General features: G+C 41.4%; 1 protein-coding gene across 4 annotated transcripts in view; it reads right to left on the reverse strand.

Moving 5' to 3' along the window:
* The window catches only part of MYRIP (myosin VIIA and Rab interacting protein), a 338,330-nt gene that overhangs the window by 31,837 nt on the left and 282,242 nt on the right, over positions 1–24,251 (reverse strand). For all 4 annotated transcript variants that reach the window (XM_067560853.1, XM_067560851.1, XM_067560850.1 and 1 more), the window contains 3 exons: positions 17,446–17,623; positions 12,795–13,450; positions 1,646–1,885 (listed from right to left, as the gene is read on the reverse strand). In XM_067560853.1, coding sequence (XP_067416954.1) covers positions 1,646–1,885; positions 12,795–13,450; positions 17,446–17,623 — 1,074 coding nt within the window. The remainder of the gene's footprint in view (positions 1–1,645; positions 1,886–12,794; positions 13,451–17,445; positions 17,624–24,251) is intronic.

Genomic DNA, 24,251 nt, shown 5'->3' on the forward strand with positions numbered 1-24,251 from the left:
AAGATGGTCTCAGCCATCCTGACTGGAAAATGCTGCAAAGACATTGGGTGAGCTAAATTTCATTGGACAAGACAGTATCTTATTCATTAAGTCTAGGCTCTAGAAGGCATGTTATGATTTTATTTTACATGTAACCCTTTGTTTCCAATACTTTAACTTGCTATTTCTACTTCTCAAATCTCTATACTTTGTAAAATAATTTTTTTACTTGTTTTCAAGTATATAAGTGCTGTGTGTTAAACAGAACAGTGATCTGAAGGGAAACTGGTAAGATGATGTGTATTGCTTCTTTGGGAGCAGATGACCTGTGAATTCTGTGTCTAGTGGACCAGGGGCTGGTCACTTTAGAGGGATGCTCAGAGGGCTCAAGGATTGGAGTGTGTCTATTGCTAACCTGCAGAGAGAGAGAAGGGCCTGCACAGGCCTGCAGGGGAGTGGTTTTGTTGCCTGTGGGGATGGAAAGCTGACCCCCAACAGGCAAAGACAAGGTTTCCTCACACTAAGGGCAGGTGGTAGTGAGGTGCCTCACTACCCTGGGTCCCCCTGGGAAGCATCACACATACACATACACAAAACATTTTGGTCATCAGCTAAACCACATGCGCATTTCATGAGGAACTCAGGCTACAGGAGATTCTCCATTGTTTGTTAATAGTATTAGGATTAGCCTGTTCATCTTGGTCTGTAAGGACAGCCCAGCTCATAGATTTGGATTTCAACAAAATAGAAGGCAGTACATTACAAGGAGAAGAGATTAAAATCAGGAAGGTCCAGAAATAAAGGCCGTGTAAAAACCTAGCAGCCTTCACTTGGCTTTCTGTAATCCTGTGATTTTCAATTTTATGGAGATGACATGGTTGCCAAGATCAGCTAAAGAAAGCAAGCACCATATTCAGGTGCATGGGTATAATACCACATGAAAAGAAATTCAAATAAAGACAGACAAAAAAGCACGTGGTAAATACGCTTGTAGGGTCTGGATTGCAGCACACTTCATACAAACAATGGATCAAACACATTCTGTCAGGATGGACACTGCATTTCAGAATTTCTATAACATTTTGTTATATATGGGATCTTATTATCAGATAGAAAACAGAATCAATAGATATGATAACAGGTCTGGAAAGCATTTAAGGGGCACACAAAATACCCAGATAGAGAGGAAACAGGAGAACCTGAAATGATACTGGAGAGCAGGCAAAAGTTGAAAAGGTTTTCCTTGACCACTTAATGAGCAGAGCTGAAAAAACGGCTGCAGATGTGTGTTTAGGTAATAACAATGGACCAGATCCTTCCCTGTGTACATCAGTGTAATTTCATTAAAGTCACTGGAACTACACCGATTTACACAAGCTGAAGATCTGACCCAACATAAATTAATTGTGTTTGGCCTGATCTTGCAGGCTTTATATAAGCAAAACTCTCATTGATGGAAATGGGAATTTTGACTGCACAAGGATTGCAGGACTGAACTTCAGGGTGAAGACACCACTTTTAACAAGTTACTGTGTTTAAAATCTTCACTGTTCCAGCAAACGTTATATATTCTAACCCTGGTTCTATTATAAACAGGGTAAATTGCCAATCCCCTCTTTAGGGATTCTAGTTTCTAAACTATTATTTCCATTCTCCTTCCACTTACCTTCTTCAACTCCTCCTGAATGCTTTTGCCATTTTCTTCTGAGGACAAACTTTCCTTCTGGTTCTCAGATTCTGTTCTAGGCTCTGACTCCTGCTCTTCACCAGAAGTGGTTTCCTTGTCACTCATTTCAGCAGCTAGTTCAAGTAACCTGGATTTAAGCTTTTCCTCAACAAGCTCTGTCTTGATTTTATGGTGTTGATCCTCACTGTTTATATCTGTTTCTAATACACCCTCAGAAACCTATGATGAAAATCAAAATAGTCAAAGAATTCAAATAAAGTGCAAAGAAGAGAAAAGAAAAGAAAAGAAAATCAACACGGTTTCTACAAAGGCTATATTTAAGTTCACAATACATACAAATACACTTTACTCTGCAGGAAATCTAGAAAAATACCTTAGTATAAAAATCCCTAGACAAATAGATTTTTATTTCTTTGTAGGATATGCCAAGTATATTTAATTTCAGTAGGGGATAATATTTCTCTTTTCTGCTCTTTTCCATATTACATGAAAAAAAAAAAAAAAAAAAAGCAACAGGTCCATAAATAATTAGCTCCCTCTGTGCAAATAATAAAATATTCTCTTATAGAGCACTTTTCACCAAAACACTGTACAAAGGAAGCCATACATCATCATCCTCAGAGCCATTTTACAGATGAGGAAACTAAGACAGAGAGGCGACATGGCTTGTGCAAGGTGACATGGCAGTTCAGTGGCTGACTCCAAGTCTTCACTTCCAGCCTGGTGCATTACCAATGAGGCTACACTACTTCCTGAAGAATGACTGGAAACAAGTTCAATCTTCAAATGCACAATCTTTTCCTAGAGTTTGATCCAGAAAGGTGCACAGCTCCCATAGTTCCAGTTAGCTACAATGGCATTCTTGGTGCTTAGCACCTGTTTGGACAAAACCTTCAGTTTGGAGACTGAATGGAAAAAGGAGAAATCCCCTTATGTAATTATAAGTACTTTTGCTAGGACGTGTGCCCCACATTTTACAAAATGGAGACACTTCTAAGCAATGAAAGCTATCATTAAAAAAATAGAACTTTTAATCTCTTCCAGTAGGGATGAGAGGAAATATTAGGTAGCAAATCCCCAGTACTAAGGACACATCTACACTTCAAGCTGGGGTGTGATTCCTAGAAAGAGGGGACATATTTGTTCTAGCTCTAATCCAACTAGTGCATCAAAAATAAAATGTAGCCATGGCATCATGAGTGGTGGATGGGCTAGCTGCCCCAAGAATGTACCCGTCCAACATACTCTGGGTATGTATTAGCCCCTACCATGGCTTGCGATGCTCTGGCTACATTCTATTTTTAGTGCACTAGTTCAATCAGAGCTAGTCCAAGTATGGCTTCTAGAGCCGGGAATCACCTGCCTAGCTCAAAGTGGAGACATAGTCTAAGTGTCAGGAATTCTTTGAAATAGAATACAGTCATGATCTAAAACATCTGGGGATAGAGGTTATAAAGAATGCAGATTCTAATCCAGAAACAGCAACTGCACAGCACTTGGCATAAGTAGATGATTGGTAGCAGCTCTAAGAAGGGATATAATTTAGATTACAACACTAAACAAAACAAGGAAGGCAATCTTATTTACCCTGTGCTCTCCCACTGTGACAGGACTGGAGGATGCCGGGAACTAACCATCTGGGTTCTTAGCTCCCATTCATAAGAAACAGATACAGTAGATTTGTTTTGTGAAGCTAGTTTGTTTGTATGTAATGTATGTACCTGCATGGACGACTCATGAGCTGCTGGTTTGGGGAGACTGGCCTATGCCCCCACCCCTTCTGCCCAAAACCCCGCCCTGAGGCTGGCCAGTGGCCAGCCTGCCTCCACTGCTGGAGTGCTGGCCCGGCCTGCCCCAGTACTGAGCGCTGCCCCGCCTTCAGGCTGGCTAGTGGCCAGTCCATTTCCACTGCTGGAGTGCCAACCCGGCTTGGCCTAGCGCTGACAACACTGGCCCCGGGTTGGCCAGTCCACCCCAGTTGGGCAGCCGCCTACACCCCAGCCCATGCACGCTTCAGCAGAAAGGCCAGGTGAGACTGCCACCACCTCTGCCAGGCCCACGTGAGCAGGATGCAGCAAGAGGGAGGCAGAGCGTGGGCGGGGCCATGCCTGGCTGTCAGGGAAGGCCTTACATACCCGGTGCCCATGTGTACTTGAATGTATCTATCACTTGGAAATCTTAAAACTGTGGTAATTTTGACATTTCCCTCATAACTTGACCAGTCTAACTGTTCTGACTGGTTGACACAGTGTGTTGATTGTGCTTTGTCACTCATGATGGAAATCTTATCTACCTATGTAGCCCTTTCACAATTTTGTGTCTGCAATTATTTGTGAGCACAAGTGATATCATGTAGCTCTCTAACTAATAATCCAAATCAGGTAGTTAGACATTTACATTTTATAATTTGCACCCACAAAACTGGAGGTTGTTTCTGAAAATTAGGATCAGGGTATCTCTGTTGTTGCAAATGGTTCCACAATGGAGGGGGACTCAAAATACATATTTAAATTAATTTTTTTCCCCAAAGCACCAATTTTTGCACAGTGACTAGTTCTTCTCACCACTTGAACTTCCAAATTGTTCTGAACAACATGGGTTTGCACCTGAAGAACAAGGTCTCAAATGGACATGTTTCCATGCCATTTTTACAGTGTTACAATAGAACTTTCAGCATGTTTAAAAGACTAATCTCCTTCCAACCCTTTAATTCAAATTCCTTCTCCTCTCCATGTTCCCAATACCTATCCAGCACTTGCTTTAAGGGTGTCTCTTATGAAAATGTCAACAAGAATGGTGAAAGATACAGAAATTGTTCAGAAACATTTTGCATGTTTGTCAATAGTTTTGCAATGGAAGGCACTAGTTCATATTGTCTCAACAACTATAACAAATCTGAATTTGTTGCCGAATCCATGAATTTGGAGCTCAGAATAATGACAATTATAATTAATTTTGGGGCTAGGTAGTTTTGCAATGACATGATGCATTTTTCTGTATTTTTTTAAAATCAATTGTATTTTAGGGAAGGTTACTTTGAGGGTCTTGTCAACCTTAACAACAAACAAAGAAAAATATACTTTTTCTCCTGTGTGAAAAGTTTTCTTTAAAGTTCACTGTCTAGCCTTGTTTTATATCATATAGTGTCCCATCTTCAAAGTCAATGTGTACGTTCATACTGTCATGTATCAGCAACAGATAATAATCGGATCTGCAAATAAGTAGAAAGGCCACATTTTGCTCTGTTACACTTGTATAACTGAGCGTATGTCTTGGCACATAGCTTCTAACCTATCAATCGTTTAAGAGACTGAAGTTTATCAGACATTCTACAAATAATTGCATGTAAACACATCAACAAGTTAGCATAATCAAAATAAAATATGCACAAAAAGAAAGAAAGCAAACTACTTGCTGCTGTGAGAATTTAATAAACTGGTGATGCTAAAACAAGACTAAAACATTTAAGTTAGAACCTTCCAAGACAGAGCAGTTTAAAAAAACAAATAAAGCCCACAACATTATACAGTGACCAATGAAGAAAATCCCACAAAAATGGTGTTGCTATACCCAGTAACTGCATTGATGGTAACATGAAAACAAGGGCCTTTACTATCTTTGGGAAGTCGTATAAAATGTTCACTTTACAGGTTACTTTTCAATGTTTGTTTGCACTTAACAGTCCCGTTATTTCCAGTAAATGAATCACAAGCGCCATCTAGTGGGGCTTGAGATTCAAGAGCATACACTGTACCCTGCTTTCAATAGCTCTGTCAAGACAGCATAGAACTAAATGACAAGATTTTAATTAATGGATAATGCCATTTTATAAGAGCAACAGCTGACCTCATAATAAAAATTAAGTCCAACTAATTTAAAACAATGAAGGTACTGTAGTTTTCATCATTCAAGGATCTTAATGGCATTAAACCCCATTATAATTCCCCTAAAAATATAATGTGAAGATAGGGTTGAAGGCTCAGATCAGTGGCTTGACAGCATATAACTTTTCAAGACTATTAGTTAAAAATATATAATTAGAAACACAGGGAAAGCAGAGATAAGGTTCTACTTCTCAGTCAAGACACTCAAACTATCTTAACTCTGTCCTGTGGAGATACTAGGGTACCACCTTTTCAAGAGGCAAAAGCAGGACACAGGTAGGCTGGCTAACCTAGTGAGGAGGGTTTTAAACTAGGTTCGCCGGGGGGATGGGGACCTAAGCCTGGAGGTAAGTGGGGAAGTGGGACACCAGGAGAAAGTGCAAGGTGCAACAGGGGAGGCCTCCTGATTCATACTGAGAAAGTGTTTGTGTACAGACACTTAAGAAGCAGCAGGGAAACAAGCAGGAGGAATTAGAAGTCCTGGCAGTCAAGGAACTATGATATGATTGGAATAATCAAGACTTGGTGGGGAAACTCACAAAAGTGGAGCACTGTCATGGATGGGTATAAACTGTTCAGGAAGGACAGGCAGGGGCGAAAGGGTGGAGGAGTTGCACTGTATGTAAGAGAGCACTACAATTGCTCTGAGCTCCAGCATGAAACTGGAGATAAACCAGTTGAGAGTCTCTGGGTTAAGCTTAGAAGCAACAACAATAAGGGTGATGTCGTGCTGGGTGTCTGTTATAGACCACCAGGCCAGGAGGATGAGGTAGGCGAGGCTTTCTTCAGTCAACTAGGGAAAGTTTCCAGTTCACAGGGCCTGATTCTCATGGGAGACTTCAATCACCCTGACATCTGCTGGGAAAGCAATACAGCAGAGCACAGACAACCCAGGAAGTTTTTGGAGTGTGTTGCAGACAACTTCCTGGTGCAAGTGCTGGAGCAACCAACTAGAAGCCGTGTTCCTCTTGACCTGCTGCTCACAAACAAGGAAGATTTGGTAGGGGAAGTAGAAGTGGGTGGCAACCTAGGCAGCAGTGACCATGAGATGGTCAAGTTCAGGATCCTGACAAAAGGAAGAAAGGAGAACAGCAGGATACGAACCATGGACTTCAGAAAAGCAGACTTTGACTCTCTCAGGGAGCTGATGGACAGGATCCCCTGGGAGGCTAAATATGAGGGGGAAAGGAATCCAAGAGAGCTGGTTGTATTTTAAAGAAACCTTATTGAGGGTGCAGGAACAAACCATCCCAATATGCAGAAAGAATAGCAAATATCGCAGGCGACCAGCTTGGCTTAACAAACAAGTCTTTGGTGAGCTTAAACAGAAAAAGGAAGCTTACAAGAAGTGGAAGCTCGGTCAGATGATGAGGGAATAGTATAAAAATACTGCTTGAGCATGCAGGGATGAAATCAGGAAGGCCAAATCACAATTGGAGTTGCAGCTAGCAAGGGAAGTGAAGAGTAACAAGAAGGGTTTCTCTATAGGTATATTACCAACAAGAAGAAGGTCAGGGAAAGTGTGGGCCCCTTACAGAATGGGGGAGGCAACCTAGTCACAGATGATGTGGAAAAAGCTGAAGTACTCAATGCTTTTTTTTACCTTTGTCTTCACAGACAAGGTCAGCTCCCAGACTACTGAACTGGGCAGCACAGTATGGGAAGGAGTAGTCCTCAGTGCTGAAAGAACAGGTTCAGGACTATTTAGAAAGGCTGGACATACACAAGTCCATGGGGCCATATGCAGTGCATCCGAGGGTGCTGAGGGAGTTGGCTGTTGTGATTGCAGCGCCATTGGCCATTATCTTTGAAAACTTGTGGCGATTGGGGGGAGAGGTCCCAGATATTAGAAAAAGGCAAACATAGTACCCATCTTCAAAAAAGGGAAGAAGGAGGGTCTGGGGAACTACAGATCAGTTAGCCTCACCTTAGTCCCTGGAAAAATCATGGAGCAAGTCCTTAAGGAATCCATTTTGAGGCGCTTGGAAGAGAGGAAGGTGATCAGGAACAGTCAGCATTAATTTACCAAGGGCAAGTCATGCCTGACCAACCTGATTGCCTTTTATAATGAGATGACTGGCTCTGGATGTGGGGAAAATGGTGGACGTGATATACCTTGACTTTAGCAAAGCTTTTGATATGGTCTCCAACAGTATTCTTATCAGCAAGTTAAAGAAGTATGGGCTGGATGAATGGACTATAAGATGGATAGAAGATGGATAGATCATCAGGCTCAACGGGTAGTGATCAACAGCTCAATGTCTAGTTGGCAGCCAGTAACAAGCGGGGTGCCCCAAGGGTTGGCGTTGGGGCTGGTTTTGTTCAACATCTTCATTAATGATCTGGAGGATCAGCAAGTTTGCAGATAACACGAAGCTGAGCGGGGGAGGGGGGGGGGATTGGCAGATACCCTGGATACAGAGTGACCAAGACAAATTGGAAGAATCTGATGAGATTCAACAAGGACAAGTGCAGAGTCCTGCACTTAAGATGGAAGACTCCCCTGCACTGCTAGAGACTGGAGACCGACTAGTTAGGCAGCAGTTTGGCAAAAAAGGACCTGGGGATTACAGTGGACAAGAAGCTGGATATGACTCAGTGTACCCTTATTGACAAGAAGGCTAACAGCATATTGGGCTGCATTACTAGGAGCATTGCCAGCAGATTGAGGAAAGTGATTATTCTCTTCTATTCGGCAGTGGTGAGACACATGTGGAGTACGGTGTCCAGTTTTGGGCCCCCCATTTCAGAAAGGATGCGGACAAATTGGAAAAAGTCCAGCAGAGGGCAATGAAAATGATTAGGGTGCTGGAGCACATGACTTATGAGGAGAGGTTGAGGGAACTAGGCTTGTTTAGTCTGTAGAAGAGAAGAATGAGGGGGGATTTGAATGGAAGCACTGGAATCGGTTACCTAGGGATGTGGTGGAATCTACATCTTTAGAGGTTTTTAAGGTGAGGCTTGACAAAGCCCTGGCTGGGATGATTTAGTTGGGGTTGGTCCTGCTTTGAGCACGGCATTGGACTGGATGACCTCCTGAGGTCCTTTCCAACCCTAATCTTCTGTGATTCTATGACATGCAAGAGCCCTGCCCGCCTCTATGGCCCCGCTCCAGCATCTCTTCTCCCCACAGAGGCCCTGACCCCGGCCAGGCTGGTAGCCGGAGCTGGGCCATGGTAGGAGCTGCCCAGGGAGCCCAGGCCACTGTAGGGAGCCCCGGACTCTCCATCACTCCAGGGTGAAGGGCTGTGGTGCCCGAGAACAGTCCCTGGCCCGTGTCCCCCCACCCCACACACATGTAAATACTTAATATATACGTACACACATGGTAAAACAAGACAGGGAAAGAAGATAAAATTCTTAGATTCCAAAGTTAGAAGGGACCACTGTGATCATCTAGTCTGATCTCCTGTATAACAGGGGGCAGAGAACTGCCCCCAAATTATTCCTACATTAGATCTTTTAGAAAAAATATCCAATCTTAATTTAAAAATTTCCAGTGATGGAGAATCCACCAAGCCCCTTGATAAATTCAGTGTGCTGCAATTTGGGTTAAATGAATAGGGCATGGCTATAGTGTCCCAGTAAAGAATGCCTATGACTGTCAATCATGCAAAGAAACAGAGTAGGTGAGGAACATGTCTGCAAGACATACTTCAGTAGTTAATCAGGATTATAAACTTCTTGGAAACAGCTCTGAGCTTAGTGTTGTGACTAGTGGAGCAGCAGGCCTTCTATCAGAGATAAGGGCTAGAGGTGTAAACAAACAAAATAATACCTACAGAAACAGAATGACTGTTCAGGAGAGGTGGACCAGATTGCTAGCCTTCTTATGGAGAGAGGGATGGGGGAGAAGAAATGACTCACTTGCTTGATTCAGTACTTTAGAAGTTGATCTAACCAGAGAATTTATATGTTAATTTCCCATAAATACCTCTGACATGATGCAGGGGAACTACCTGGTCCCTTCTGGGATAAAGCCAGCTCTGCTTCCCCCTTGCCTTACTCAGGTGTTCAGGGCTGTGAGATTGACTACTTGGGAGACTGTCTTTGGGACAATGAGGCTCCACACAGGACTCCAGTCATAGGACTGGTATGATATCCTGTTTACTTTCTGCTTATATTACATTATTTTAATTCTTGTTATAAAAACTGTCCTTTGAGGGAAAAGGACATTATTTTTTAACCCGAGTCATTACATTCTGTCAGCTTACAATTTTCTCTCTTTTTGTTATGAATGACAACATCCTTATAAAAGCAGCATGTAGACACACGCACACATACAATGCCTAAATACAATACAGTGGGAAATTACGAACAGCCATTAACCTGGATTATAATTCAGTAACAGCCCATAGCTTTTAAATTACTGTCCATAGCAATCAATACTAGTATTCTCCATTAAAAGGATGCTTGCCAGCAGTTTGCCTCACAATAGTATCTGAGATAGCTCAGTTTTTCCCATTCCAAGAACAGAGAAAATTGCAGTTACCTACATACCAGTGTGTGTTAGATGTTGGGAAATTCTGATTTTTTAATAGCGATCTCTATATTGTACTGTATAGTAATGCCCCTGATCATCTGGAAGTGATAGGAAAGGAAGTGTTGAATATACAGCAAAAACCAATAACAGTTTATGTATCACACTGCCTTACACTCAATTCTCATGCACCTGAGGGATAAAAAACTTGAGAGCGCTTTCTCTCCTGAATGGGATCAGTGCATCGCTGTCAGTGAATCTGAACTGATTTTGTAGAGTGCCTTCTAATACTGGCACAGTGTTCATAGACTCATAGGTTCTAAGGCCAGAAGGGACCGTTGTGATAATATAGTCTGACTCCTGTATAACACAAGCCATAGAACTTCCCCCAAAATAATTCCTAGAGCAGATGTCTTAGAAAAACGTCCAATCTTGATTTAAAAATGGCCAGTGACGGTGAATTCACCAGGAACCTTGGTAAATTGTTTCAATGGTTAATTAGCCTTACTGTTAAAAATGTATGCCTTATTTCTAGTCTAAATTTGTCTATCTTCCAGTCCCAGCCTTTGGGTCATGTTATACTGTTTGCTGCTAGATTGAAGAGCCCATTAGCAAATATTTATTCCTGATGTAGATACTTGTAGACTGTATTCAAGTCATCCCTTAACCTTTTCTTTGTTCAGCAAAATGGATGGAGCTCTTTGAGTCTAACATTAGATAGCATGTTTTCTAGTCCTTTAATCATTCTTGTGGCTCTTCTCTAAACCCTCTCCAATTTATCAACATCCTTCTTGAATTGTGGACACCAGAACTGGACACAGTACTCCAGCAGTGGTCACACCAGTGCCAAATACAGAAATAAAATAACCTCTCTACTCTTACTTGAGATTCCCATGGTTATGCATCCAAGGACTGCATTAGTCCTTCGGGCCACAGCGGCACATTGGTAGCTCGTGTTCAGCTGGTTATCCACCATGACCGCCAAATCTTTTTGAGAGTCACTGCTTCTCAGGATAGAGAGTCTCCCATCTTGTAAGTATGGCCTACATTCTTTATTCTTAGATGTACACATTTAGCCTGTATAAAAATACATATTGTTTGCTTGAACCCAGTTTACTACACGATCCAGATTGCTCTGTATGGTGACCTGTTCTCTTCTTTATTTACCATTCCCCCAATTTTTGTGTCATCTGCAAATTTTGTGAGTGATAAGTTTATGTTTTCTTCAAGGTCATTGATAAAAATGTTAAATAGCATAGGACCAAGAACCAATTCTTGTATGACCCTGCTAGAAACACATCCACTCAGTGATGTTTCCCTGTTTACTTTTATCAACCAAACTTATAAGGTCATAAAAAACTGATTTCAAGTTAGTTTGACAGGATATATTTTCCATACACTCATGTTGACTGGCATTAATTCTTTATTAATTGAGTCCTGCATCAGCCACTCCATTATTTTGCCAGGGATTGATATCAGGCTCACAGGCCTATAATTACCTGGGTTGTCCCATTTATCCTTTTTAAATATTGGCACAACATTAGCTTTCTTCCAGTCTTCTGAAACTTCCCTGCTGAAGTCTACTGAAAATCAACATTAACCATCCAGTGACCTCCTCAGCCAGCTCTTTTAAAACTATTGGATGAAGTTATCTGGAACTGTTGGTTTTAAAACCTCTAACATTAGTAGATGCTGTTTAACATCCTCCCGAGATACTAGTGAAATGGAAAGAGTGTTATCATTGTCGTATGAGACTGAATCATCTATCTCTTACCAAATACAGAACAGAAACATTTATTGAACACTTTTGTGTTTGCTGCATTATTATTAATAATTGTACCATTTCCATCTAGTAATGGATCAATACCATTGACAGGATTCTTTTTGTTCCAATATACTTAAAAAACTCCTTTGTATTCTCCTTAACTCTGCTTGCCATAAATTTCTCCTTGTGTCCCTTCACTTTTCTTATCAATTTTCTACAATTCCTAGCTTCTGCTTTATATTCATTACTATCAACTTTCCCTTTCTTCCATTTGCTATATTATATTTTATTTTTTATAGTTGCCTTCACTTCCCCTCTAAACAAGATCAGTTTTTTAACCAATACGGCCTTCTTCCTTGACTATGGGATTGGGGTTTTTTGGGCATCTAATAAAATGTTTTTAAACAATTCTCAATTATCGTTCATATTTTTCTGATTAAATTTTTCCTCCCATCTAATTTGTCTCATAACTGTTTTCAGCTTTGTGAAACTGGCCCTTTAAAAGCACCCAGTATATATATTACTGGTTTGGAATTTATTCTGTTTGCATATTATAAATGGGATGAAGTCATGATCACTTGTACCTAAACTCATTTTTAGTTCAGTTCATCTTTATTGGTCAAGATGAGATCCTAATATAGAATTACTGATTCAGGAACTTGTCATCTATGATATTTTGAAATTCCAAGGATGTTTTAGTACTGGGAGCATGACACCTCCCGCATACATCCCCCATGATCACACAGCTTTTTTTACTACACATTGTAGATAAGTGCATGAGGAGTCAGTCATCCTGTTCCCTACTGTGAAATGATGGTCTGTAGCAGACACAGACTAATACCCCATTTTGTGCTTTACTTGTTAGGACATTCAAGAACATCTTTTTCTGAGTTACCAGTGACTCAGAAGGAGAAAATGCCATTTTTGACAAAGTGTGCCACTCCCACCCCACCCCTCATTGCATACTCAAATCCTCCCTAAATAAGCAAATGTAATTACCTGATCTGTGCTCAAATTCTTCTTGTGGGTTTTTGTGTGATTTTTTCCTTCACATAATTCTTCTGAGACAATTTTGCTCCTTCTCCACCTTCTGGATCTCTTTTCTAAATCATAATAGACTTCCTCAGTCTCACTGCTATCTGAATACTCTAAACTGTCAGCCTGTGGATTGAAATTTATATCCAGTTCTCCATGCAAATGTGCTTTTTCCACTCTTGGTTTGTCACTCTCAGTTCTCCTTTGTAGCCAGGGAAGCTTGCTAGATCCTGTAGCCTCCCTTGAGGAATTTACTGAAGATGTTTCAGAATCAGAGTACACCGTCTCTGTGTTGGTATACAGTCCAGATGAAGGTGAGGTCACTGGCTGGTACTGATCATTGCCATAAACCCATTCAGTATTGTACTGGGAATCGGTATAATAAGAATCCTCTGAGAAGTGCCTGGGCCTCCGACGCAGCTTATTCAAGGCTACATTCCAGTCATAGTCATCCTCACTATCTGAGCCCATCTCATCATAAGCAGACACAACACTAGATTCATTCTCCAAAGCTTTGAATACTTGGCTCTTTGGTTTGGCAAGCATTCGAGGGCGAGGCAAAGTAGTGCTCTGCAAAGCCACCCAGTTCCCATCAGTGCTTTGTAAAACAGGAGGCGGACCTATGAAATTAAAACAAGAACAAATTCCCTAATTATTACTTTATTATTTCAGTTTGGGGGGAGGGTGACTTTTGCACATCAAATAAGGATTTTAGCACAAACTAGCCATTTTGTATATGTCTACATAGAAAAATCTGTGGGCTATCTGCGTGGGCTAGTGAGCTGAGTACTTACCCAGAGTCCTTGTCAGGCTTATCTACCCATGGTGAAGCACACACCATGCTGTCCTTATTGCTATTGTTACCCACACTCAAGCTAGCTCAGGTAGGCTAGCTTTTGCACAGCTTCTGCTGTGTAGACGTACGCTTTCTGATGGGACCAGCACAAGATGATGACAGACACAAATGAATACGTGGTTCACTACACAGAGTCGATCATACCCTGAATCAGGGACTGTATTGTCATTCTGTGGGGACATCTGTTTGAAATTTATGTGACAATTATGGTCCAAGGTTAAGCTATACAGCCTGTATCTCAGGCTAACCTTCTAAAACTCAGAAAAGAAAAATATGCAAGAAATGCTACCTAGCTACTCAAACCGTGAAGCTTACATTGCTTCTAAATACAGATGCCATTGTCCACAGGACATGAAATGTCTTTTAATGGGAACTTGGAACATCTGATGGGTTTATTATTCATATTTCTCATAATGGCTGTGGAACTAAACAGTATTGTAGATTTGCATACTCTTCTTAGCATACTGAATCAAATTATGTCTGCCATACAGATTCCTTTGACTGCTCAGATTAACCATTAGAAGGCCAGACAATACAAGCTACAGGCGGAGCATTACTATTCTAAAATTTTAAAACTACTTTTTTACATGAACAAATTACATTGAAAATGTTGATATTTTTATGTATCTTGTTTTCTTCCCTCTATTTACATCTGTAAATATATGGAACTCAAGTTAATGAATTTTACTTGGCACTGTTATGTTCCGAACACAGAACATAATTGTGAATAAATATGCCATGTAGTGGCTATGCTTTGAATTTTGGAACACATTTTCCCCTGAAGCATAAACAAAACTAAAAACAAAAACAAAAAGGAAAACCCAAGAACTCCCCACCAACAAAATGGTGATCAAGCTTATAAGAACTATCAGGCTTTTTATTTTATTTATTTATTTAAATCTCTTTGGCCTGTTTCCACTCCCAAATTTTATGTTAATTCAAAGAAATTGAATAAGTGTACCTCAGGAAGTAATTTAGCCTCTTGCTAAACAAATCAAACAATTTTTGAAGATCTAAATCTGTTGATGGGCTTGGCTGTTCAGTTTAGACCTGGCTTAATATGAACCAAGAAAACTTACCTTCTTTTGTTGCCACAGAAAAGTGAAAAATTTGGTAGAAAAGAGGTGACACCAGTTGGAGCAGGATACGTTTTTACTTTACTGGCATCCCAGTGTCTCACATGTACTGTGCAATTTGGAGTCAGTTCCCCTAGGGTGAACCCACATACTGGCAACTTACCTGCACAGGTAAGTGTTCTTGAGGTGCAAACGGCGGTACAAGCAAGGTAAGAAAATTTAAAAGGGTCCAAAACCATAAAGTTATATGTGAAACCAATGCAACCCATATGGTGTGGAAGAAGTTTGTTTTCCCTCCTCAGCTACTGTTGCAAGACGATGCAAGGTCTGAGAGGCCCCAGACTTGTACTGCTGTCTGCACCTCGGGAACACTTATATGTGCAGGTGTAAGGTCTTACAGACAGAATTGCTGTTATGTGGGTTCACTCTGGGAGAACAGTCTCCAAATTGCATAGTATGTATGAGACACTGGGATGCGGCTAACGTAAAAAACTGTCTATGCTGGTAATAACAAGTATTGTGTGGTGGCTAAAAAGGATCATTTCTGGTACGGACCCAGGGAATGTTATTTTAATTAGCATACATTCTGTTTCATAACTAAATAGCCTGTGGTAATAAATAATTTTTTAAATATTTTGTACAAGTTTTTTTATAATGTAATTAAAATAAAAGCAAAATTAAAATGACAAAAATTGCTTTAAAGGCATAGCAAGCTTAGGATGTAAAATTACATCCTAGTGGGCTATACCATAAGAGGTGAGCTTCTGTCCCCTGGTTTGTACTTTAAGCCTAGTGTTAATAGTAATTCAACTAACATGGTCTTAAAAGTGTGTTGCTGGGTAATAAATTTAAAACCGAAAGCACAAAAATAAAAAATATAATAAAAATAAAACAAATGCTAATATAAAAAAGAAAAACAAAAGCAGTGGAATGTAGTCCTGGCTTGACATGAGTGACTGAACATGGGTAAAGCCTCATTTCTTGGTAGATAGGATTAGGAAGGTAAATGAATCAGCAGGCTAGAAACAGAATGTCTGTACTATCTAGGATAAGGGGGAACATGCAGGTAACCATTTACAATGGACAAGATAACAATGAATAAGCCTGGAAGGTAAAATGAAGTAATGAGTCAGTTGTGCAGGGACAGGGTGTGCTGTACAGGGATTGGTTCCTACAAAGTGACCATGCCAATCCCAAAACATGGGATGAAAATGAATAGTAAATGCAATATTATTTGTAAATGTATATAAAGGAAGAGCTTTGGTGTGTAATTTTGGATTTGTGATATGGCCTATATCCACCGGCTACACTTGAATCTAATCAACTCTGCGTAGCTTTGCTGTACGCCAAATAAATGCCTAGTTAAATTCCGCATCAGTACAATCTAGCAGTGTTTCTGCCCATTGTCCCCAAACACATACCAAATTCATACTCATTTGTGTTAAGTAGCTGCCTGCCTGCGGCAAAGCTGAATTTGTCAAAATTTATTTTAGTTGATTAGAAAATGAAGTATGTTAACTGATTAGCAGGGAGAAGGCAACAATCTACAAAGAAGTTACTTACAAAAAGCAACATTGGCTTTATACCTCCAGCTAATGATGTCAAATGCTGCTTATTACAAACCTCTTGGATATAAATCAAAGGGCACTTGCCTGACGGAACAAAAAACATTAGGCACAAACTGCAAAGTCACAGGTGCCTTCCATTATGAATTATGTATGTGAAAATGAGAATGGTCAAAGAAATGAGCTCACTGTGGAATTGGTCATTTAAATTGGTATATGAAAATTCAGAGCCTGTTTCTGTGCTGCCTGGCCCCTTGTGCAGTCATTTATATTGGTACAAAGTAGTTGCAAAGTAGACGTAAACACTACTAATTTAGAGGGGTTGAGTTTTATCCTCATTTTTCACAGGTCTAAATAACTAATCAAGGTGCATGACAGTGGCAAATCACACCGTTGGTGTTTACTGCTACCATGCTAAGCTACTGGTTGAGATCATCTTGGATTTTGTGTGTTTTAATAAAAAGCTGCTTACCAGCGGAGGCAGGCTTACTGCACAAGTTAATGCCATGGTTATTAAATATAATATAGCCTCTACAGGACACCTGTGTTTTATCTCAGCTGTTAACTCAGATGACAAACAGGAACTAGTCTGAGCATGGGACCCAGAGAAAGAAATTGTATAAACTTGTCACTAAGCTGTGGTTAAGTACTAAACTACTGTGTAGTTCACTTCAGTGGGACTTAGGCAGGTGCTTAAATTTAAGCACATGCTTTGCTGAACCCAGGCCTTGGACAGGAATCCAACTCATAAAAATAACACTTTCTAGGTGAATGACAAGAGGTTATTTGGAGCAGAAGTTCACACAGCACTAAACACCGTTTACTATTACTTTATTGCTATTTTATGCACCAAGGCCAAATTCTGAAGCCCTTATTTGGGAAAAACTAATAGTACAATAATTAGTGCCATAGCTTGATTATTATTGTCATATTAGGCTTCACAAAGTTAGTGCAGGCTTTATTTTTTTAACATCTAGTGCTTGACCCTGCTGTCAGTGACGTGAATGGGAGCTTTGCCACTGACTTCAATAGGAGCAGGACTGGATCCTTACTTCACGTATAATTTGTTCAACAGGAAAAACAGAAGGAAGTGTCAGACTGGTACTATAAATATTTACTTGTTTCATTCAGTCTGTCCACACTTTTCCAGCTGGGTAACGCAGACTGTTTGTGTTCCCTCTGTCTCCTGATTTGGCCTTTCTGCTGCCTCCAAAGAATCTCGGGCATAGACGATGTGAGGTCCAGATCTTTGCGTGGTGTATCTTCACTAGTCAGTGAGAATGCAGACTGAGACCGCTGTTGAGATAAAATTCAAAGAACGTTATCTAAAAATGGTAGTAGTCAACTATTGAAATATTAATTCTAATTAGCAGTAAACAGTAACATTCTGATACTCGCGTAAGTGCATGTCAGAGAGGTGCAAGGAATGAAATTAGCCTGGGAATGGATTTTCATTAGTTCAAAACAACGTTTTAGGGTTTGGACAGCCTGTTTCCATGCATTTAAAATGCTATTGCTTCCTATGAGGAAGGCAGGGAATTGTTGTATTACTAGGCACAAGATGGATAGTGGTTACCAAGGTGAAGCAGGAGGAATTGTCAGTCTGGGAGTGCTGCTTGAAAGAATCAGTCCACTTCCAGGTTAGCCAGGGATGAGCCCATGGCAGTGATACAGAACATTCTGGTGTATTACTCCCTAACTAGCTAACGGTGGCACCAAATTTAAGAGTAACAAAAAACCCCAGTGAACTCCACCTCTCTCCCCAGAGAAACCAAAATAAACTTGCAACTCAAGCAGCTTTAATTCTTGGATTCTTCTGCCTGCCAGGGAATACCAAGAGCAGAGCAGTTTTATTGCACCCAATCAATGGATTCCACAAACTCTTATACTGTGTTTGCTACCCATTTCTAACACAGGGTCCGTTATAGCGGATCATTCAAAGGTAATGTAAGTTATGTGACAAGGCACTACTGAGATGGAACAGTGATTCCATATCTGTGGGGAAAGTGTTTTCTTTGGGAACCATATAAGCATGTCAGCCATTTTAGTTCGTGTGACATTACACAGCAGTGGGGGTAGAGTGAGTGTCCAACGAACCAAATGAGAAAACAAAATGAAATATAAAGATGCATACCCTCTTGCTTTTAAACAATCATTTCTTGGGGGGGGGGAGGGGGGGGAGGGGGGGGGGCTGGTGGGATACATCAAGGCTCTCTGCTCGAAAGTTTAGAACTTGAGTGCCTAACATTAGGTTTCTGGCTCTATATTCAGGCATCTACATTTTGCCTGATTTTCAGAGATGCTGAGCACCTGCAGCTCCCACTGATTGCACAGGGATTTGTGGATGCTCAGCATTTCTATGAATCAGGCCACTTGTTTAGGTGTAGAAATTGGATAAAGAAACCTAATTTCAAGAACTTGAGTTTGAAAATGTTGTCCATTATCAATCGATGCCATTTAGCTACACAATTTTTTAACAGATAATTTTGCTTCCAATTACAGAATATTCTTAGACTGCCTGAGTGGCATAGATACTGCATTTTCAAATGGCAGTCTACTTTTTCCAGTTCAGTTATGGACTAAAATCTCTGTCAGTAAGGGATTGTCTTCCTGTGTCAAATTAAAGGGTTTGCTTTGAAGTTGTGCAGTATCTTTATACAGAGAATGGCAACATTTTTAGGGCTCTGTATGTTTCCACTAATGTTCAACGTACAAATACTTGACCAAAGTAGTTAATCTGAAAGGGCCAGACTCTCAACTGCATCAGAGGTCTGCTTCACACAGCTGAGGATGAAAGAGATGGCAAATTTTACTTTAAGCTATATTAGTTTCCTTCCCCACAACTCCAGTTGGTCCCTGGGGCAGCACCAGTGCTGGTCTAAGTCCTATTGGCTTGTAGCAACCCCAGAGGGGCCACTATGCTGACTAGAGATTGCCAAGTGGTGCTTCTCTGGCTATGCCCCCTCCTGCCAGAAGCGTCCCTGTGCCAGCCAGGGATTCTCCCAGACCAAAGGCATTAATTGTGAATCACTCAGTACTCTTGGCTTAGTTCTATGATTTCATAAGGGAATGTGTAAAAATGCACTGAACCAAGCAAGGAGGATTAGTGGGGCTTCAGGACTCCTGAGGATCTGGGAAAACACCAGAATTATTGTCCTAGAGTTGACCCTTACATAACATTGTAATGGTCTAGTAATATTGTTAACTCTGCCAATGCAGAGCCACAAGTTCTAGCATGATGCACTGGAGTATTCAGTTTCGTGTGCATTTACTTTGTGCATGAAAGCACTTTATGCAGTCAGTGGCACGGTCTCCCCTGAAGTCAGTCAGTCATTTACTCCATGGCCAAAAAGACCTTTACAGATAACAGGGGGAAAATATAGTTTATCAGAAAGAGTAATTACTACGAATCACTTTAACCTTTAACAAAAAACAACATTAGACCTTCAAATCCCACTCAATTTCAAAAGACACAACTATGTTTAAGCTATTTTAGACCTTGGACCAGATCATCATCTGGTTTAAACCATCTGAGGATCAATGCCCTTGACTTATTTCAAAAGTTCCATTATTAAAGCATGGTACCAACAATTATACAAACTGCTTTTGGTGTAGAGTTTTCCTTTGTAATTTGATTTCATTGTACTCTTCAAAATTGTACCGTTATTTTAATTTCATTGCATTCTGGTAGGAAGTCAGGTGATATGGGATCCATAACAAGCTCTGTCACTAACTTGCTGTGTGAACTTGGGAAAGCTTTAAACCCCTTTGTGACAGAATGCTAAAACCATATTATAATGTTCAGTCACTAGGTGATGCAATGTGTAACATGCTTTATCCCTGGTACCTCTCTCCATGATGGATGCGCTGTAGACAGTTCAAATCTGGTACCAAAGCATGATCTGTGAGTAGCAGCCCTGCAACCTACCAGATACAAGGAGTACATGATGCCCTTTGTGGTTCAATTTACTCAATTGTAAAATGGGGACTACCTTACTTCCTGCCTTTATAACTAATTAGGCTCAGTGACTATTTGTAATATGCTTTGAGACCTTTGGATGAAAGATTCTATGTACTGTAAATGCCAAGTTGTTGTTCTTATTTATTTAGTGCTGACAACAGGCTTGGCATCACTCAAGACAAAAATGATGATGAGAATCTCTGCTCAGGAACACTTATCATCTAAATGGCTTATAGAAGGCAAGAGACACTGGGAAATCCAGAAGAGGAGATAATGTATATTATCTATAGCTAATATATATTTACTATTGTTATTAAGTTTTCACAAGAAGCAGTGAGTTTTCAGAAAGTATTTGAATGAGGAGTGGGTGGTACTTGTACAAACTGGGACCAGCAAGTCGTTTCATTCATAGGGGACAGCACAGAAAAGGTATTATTAAAATACTAAATCTACAGAGTACTTGCATATCTAAGAAAATATGTAATTTTCTTTGAGAGAGCTTATCTTTGCAGTTTTACGATTGTTTTTTATTGGATAATCTCCATCACACCAAATATTATGTGGGAGTTAGAGTAGATGACCCTTGCAGTCCCTTCTAACCGTATGATTCTATGAATTCCTGATACATAAAAATAAACAACACAGGAATGATAAGCATCAATAATGGTGGGAGTTTAGAGATACACCAGGCATCATCAACTCATCTGCTTTAAAGTAAAAACATATTACATCAGCCTTGCAGCAAGAAAAGAACTAACTAAGCTCTCATTTTATTCAGTCAAAAGGATTGTCATCACAGTATTTTGTGTAATATTATTTCATTTCACTAAATTCACTTATTGCTAGATCCTAAATGAAAATACAAATATTAAGAATAAAATCATAGAAACAGATGTATAGTCTGAAGCAATTTAAACTACTCTATAAATCCCCAAATAATGATATCTAAGCAGCTGCAGCTGGGGGGGGCAGGGAGGTGGGGGAAGCACCAAAATATTAATTAAACTAAGGGTCCAGTTTGTATGAAGTTTATTTACAATAAGGCACAAATATTTTGGGGAAGCAGCTGGTAACTGTGAATAACCATATATGGAGGTAGGTAAAATACTGTCACACTGCTTAATGAACTACTGGAAGGGTCTCAGATGCTATAGTGATGAGAGTTGTAAAATAACCTATATATAGAATAGAATTCAAAATATTTGGTGCTGATTCCTGTTCTTTATTCACTTAAGATAAATGTCCTTCTAGCTAGGTTTTCATACTGAACATATCACTCTAGTATCTTGAGTGCCTTGTCTCTTAGCTACTGAGGTCTTGTCTACACTAGAATGGGTTTATTAGTACAGGTATACCAGCATAGATATACTAGTAAATCCTCCTAGTATAGACTCTGCTTATAGTGTCAAAAGAGTGCTTTTGAAAGTATAATTTACACCAGTTCTCCGAACAAAATAAGTCATAGTGGCAAAAAAAATCAAACTCTTAAATCAACACTGCTGCACTGGCAAAACTATGTGCGTGGTCATTTGGAGACAAGCTAACAAGCTAAGAAATTGTATCTTTCCTGTACAATCTTCACGGATTAAGTAAAAAAGTAAATAAACAAAAAAACAGTTTTGTTCACTACCAAGACAGATGGTTTACAATGGTCGGCATAATACATGAGGGCCCTAACTCAGCTCCTGTAGACAGCCTCCAGCTCTTCAAAGCAAAATTATATTTTTAAGGCGTGGGGAGGGGAAATGGGGGGGCGGGATGGGAGGCCAGGGTTTGCCACAGTGCCTTGGCTAATTCAACCACCCCTTCATGGACTGGGAGGGCCACTCTAGTGGGAGCCACCAAGGCCAGCATTCCAAAGAGCTTGTCCACTGGCTCGTCAACTCCTCAATTTTAAGACCCAGGTTGGTGGTGACCGTTTTCAGCATGTCCTGGTGTGCCCTAAAATAGTTTAGTGGTACCGCTGTTGAAGGACCCACGACTGCCTCATCCGGTGACGACGATGAGGAGGCTGATAGTTGCTTTGGGGGAGGGGCCTCTGCTTTGGGAGGGGTGGGATTGAGGCGCGTGAACCCTCACGGTCGGTCTCCTTGTCCAGGTCCAGTGCTGAACTCTGAGGGATGGAGGACTGTGTACCGATGTTCCTCTCCTGGAACCGGACTGCGGAATCCTCCAGGGAAACCCCTACCAGGAAGTCCACGGTCCAGGCCATTGACCCTGTGGCCACATTCCCACTGGGAATCCGGGCATCAGTGTCGCAGTCTGCCTTGTATGAATAACCTTCTCGCTGCCCAAGGAGGAGGTGTCGCTGTCCGATGGCCAGGGAGGCACCGAGGCTGAATATCTCACAGTGCTGTGAGGAATGCGCTGATGCTGCAGCTCCAGAGAGTGGTGCGGAGAGACCGAGCGATGGGCGTGCTGGGACCTGCTCTTGTCCTTTGTTTTTTTTATACAGACTAGGCAAACGAGGCCGCAGTGCCGGGGAGACGTGCTGTGAATCCGGTGACCTGTGTTGCTCTGCAGCTCCATGGCGGTGTTCCACTCAGTGCCAGTCCTCTGGAGATGGACGGCGGGAGCCCAGTCTGACACTGTCTTGACCCAGAGAGCATGGTCTCAACTCTGGGGACTGCCTGGGCACTGGTGAATGGTGACTCGAAGATGGGGACTGTCGGTCAGATTTGTCCCGCGATATGTTGCCCGTTGATGCTGGTGCTGACTCTCGGTGCGGCCTGACTTCCCTCAGCGTCGGTGGCACAGGCAATGCCAGGAGGTCTTTCATTGCCTGGAAAGCCTCTGGGGTCAATGGCACCACCTGGCAGTGAGGGCTTCTCCCACTACCCGGAGTCGGTGGAGGGCCTGGTGCCGGGGTCGACATTCGTCGTGGCAAGGGACCCTTCTGAGGTGAGGAGGATTGGCAGCCCGACACGGGTCTCACCTGGTCCCCTTTAGTCTTTGCCGCAGGGGAGCATTCCTGCTCCATGCGAGACTTCTTTGGCCTCTTCTTTGGTACTGGAGATGGTGAATGGTGCTGACACGAGGAAGAGGGTGCTGGAGGAGCATTGTGCGCCGACGCCATCGTCCTCGGTGCCAAATCCGATCTGCCGGGCTCCGACACCGATTTAAGTGCCAACTCCATCAGGATGGCTTTGAGATGAATGTCTCGTTCTTTCTTAGTCCGAGGGGAAAACTTTTACAGATTTTGCACCTCTCATGGACGGGTGCTTCTCAGACACTTTAAACAACTTTGATGCGGGTTGCTCCTCGGCATAGGCTTCTTACACGAAGCTCAGGGTTTAAATCCCAGGGAATGGGGCATGCCCCGACCCTAGGATTCTAACAACTAACAAACTGGAACTAACTATAACTAAACTATTAACTATGTATACTAGAACAATGAATAAGCCACTAGGTTTTAGCCAGAGAACTTGCAAAGGCAAGAGATGTTCCAGCACCATCACTGGTGGCAAAAAGGAACTTAAAGGAAGGGGGAGCCAGCAGTGTCTATATGCAGGTACATGTGCGTGCCGCTTCAGGGGGCGATAGAGTTGGCTCCTATGGGTACCACTAGGGGAAAACGTTGTCCGGCACCGGTGCATGTGACACTCACACACACCTAATTTGGGAATGGACATGAGCAAACACTCAAAGAACTTGAGGCTTCCAATCTGCAAGGAACTACGTGCAGAATTTTTCAATCTCAATCATGTCAGTGGACTTTTGTGGCAAAGTGAAGCCATTATATACAGACATTTAATTTTTCACCTGTATATTTGGAATATCTAGAGTTCAGACCAAAGCATCTCCTTTCAGGGCAACTTGGAACCAGAGTCAGATAAATTCAGTTGGGAATAAATACAAAACCACAAGACTGCACTAACAAAAGATGAAAAGTATTAACTTATTTTTCACTGCCCCTGAATTTTCTTTGTCTCCTGTGATCTTGCCCTGCTCCTGTATTTGCAT

Source organism: Emydura macquarii, unplaced genomic scaffold (assembly GCF_026122565.2).
Source record: "Emydura macquarii macquarii isolate MOO-44397 ecotype Brisbane River unplaced genomic scaffold, CSIRO-AGI_Emac_v2 contig_2321, whole genome shotgun sequence".
NCBI lineage: Eukaryota > Metazoa > Chordata > Testudines > Chelidae > Emydura > Emydura macquarii.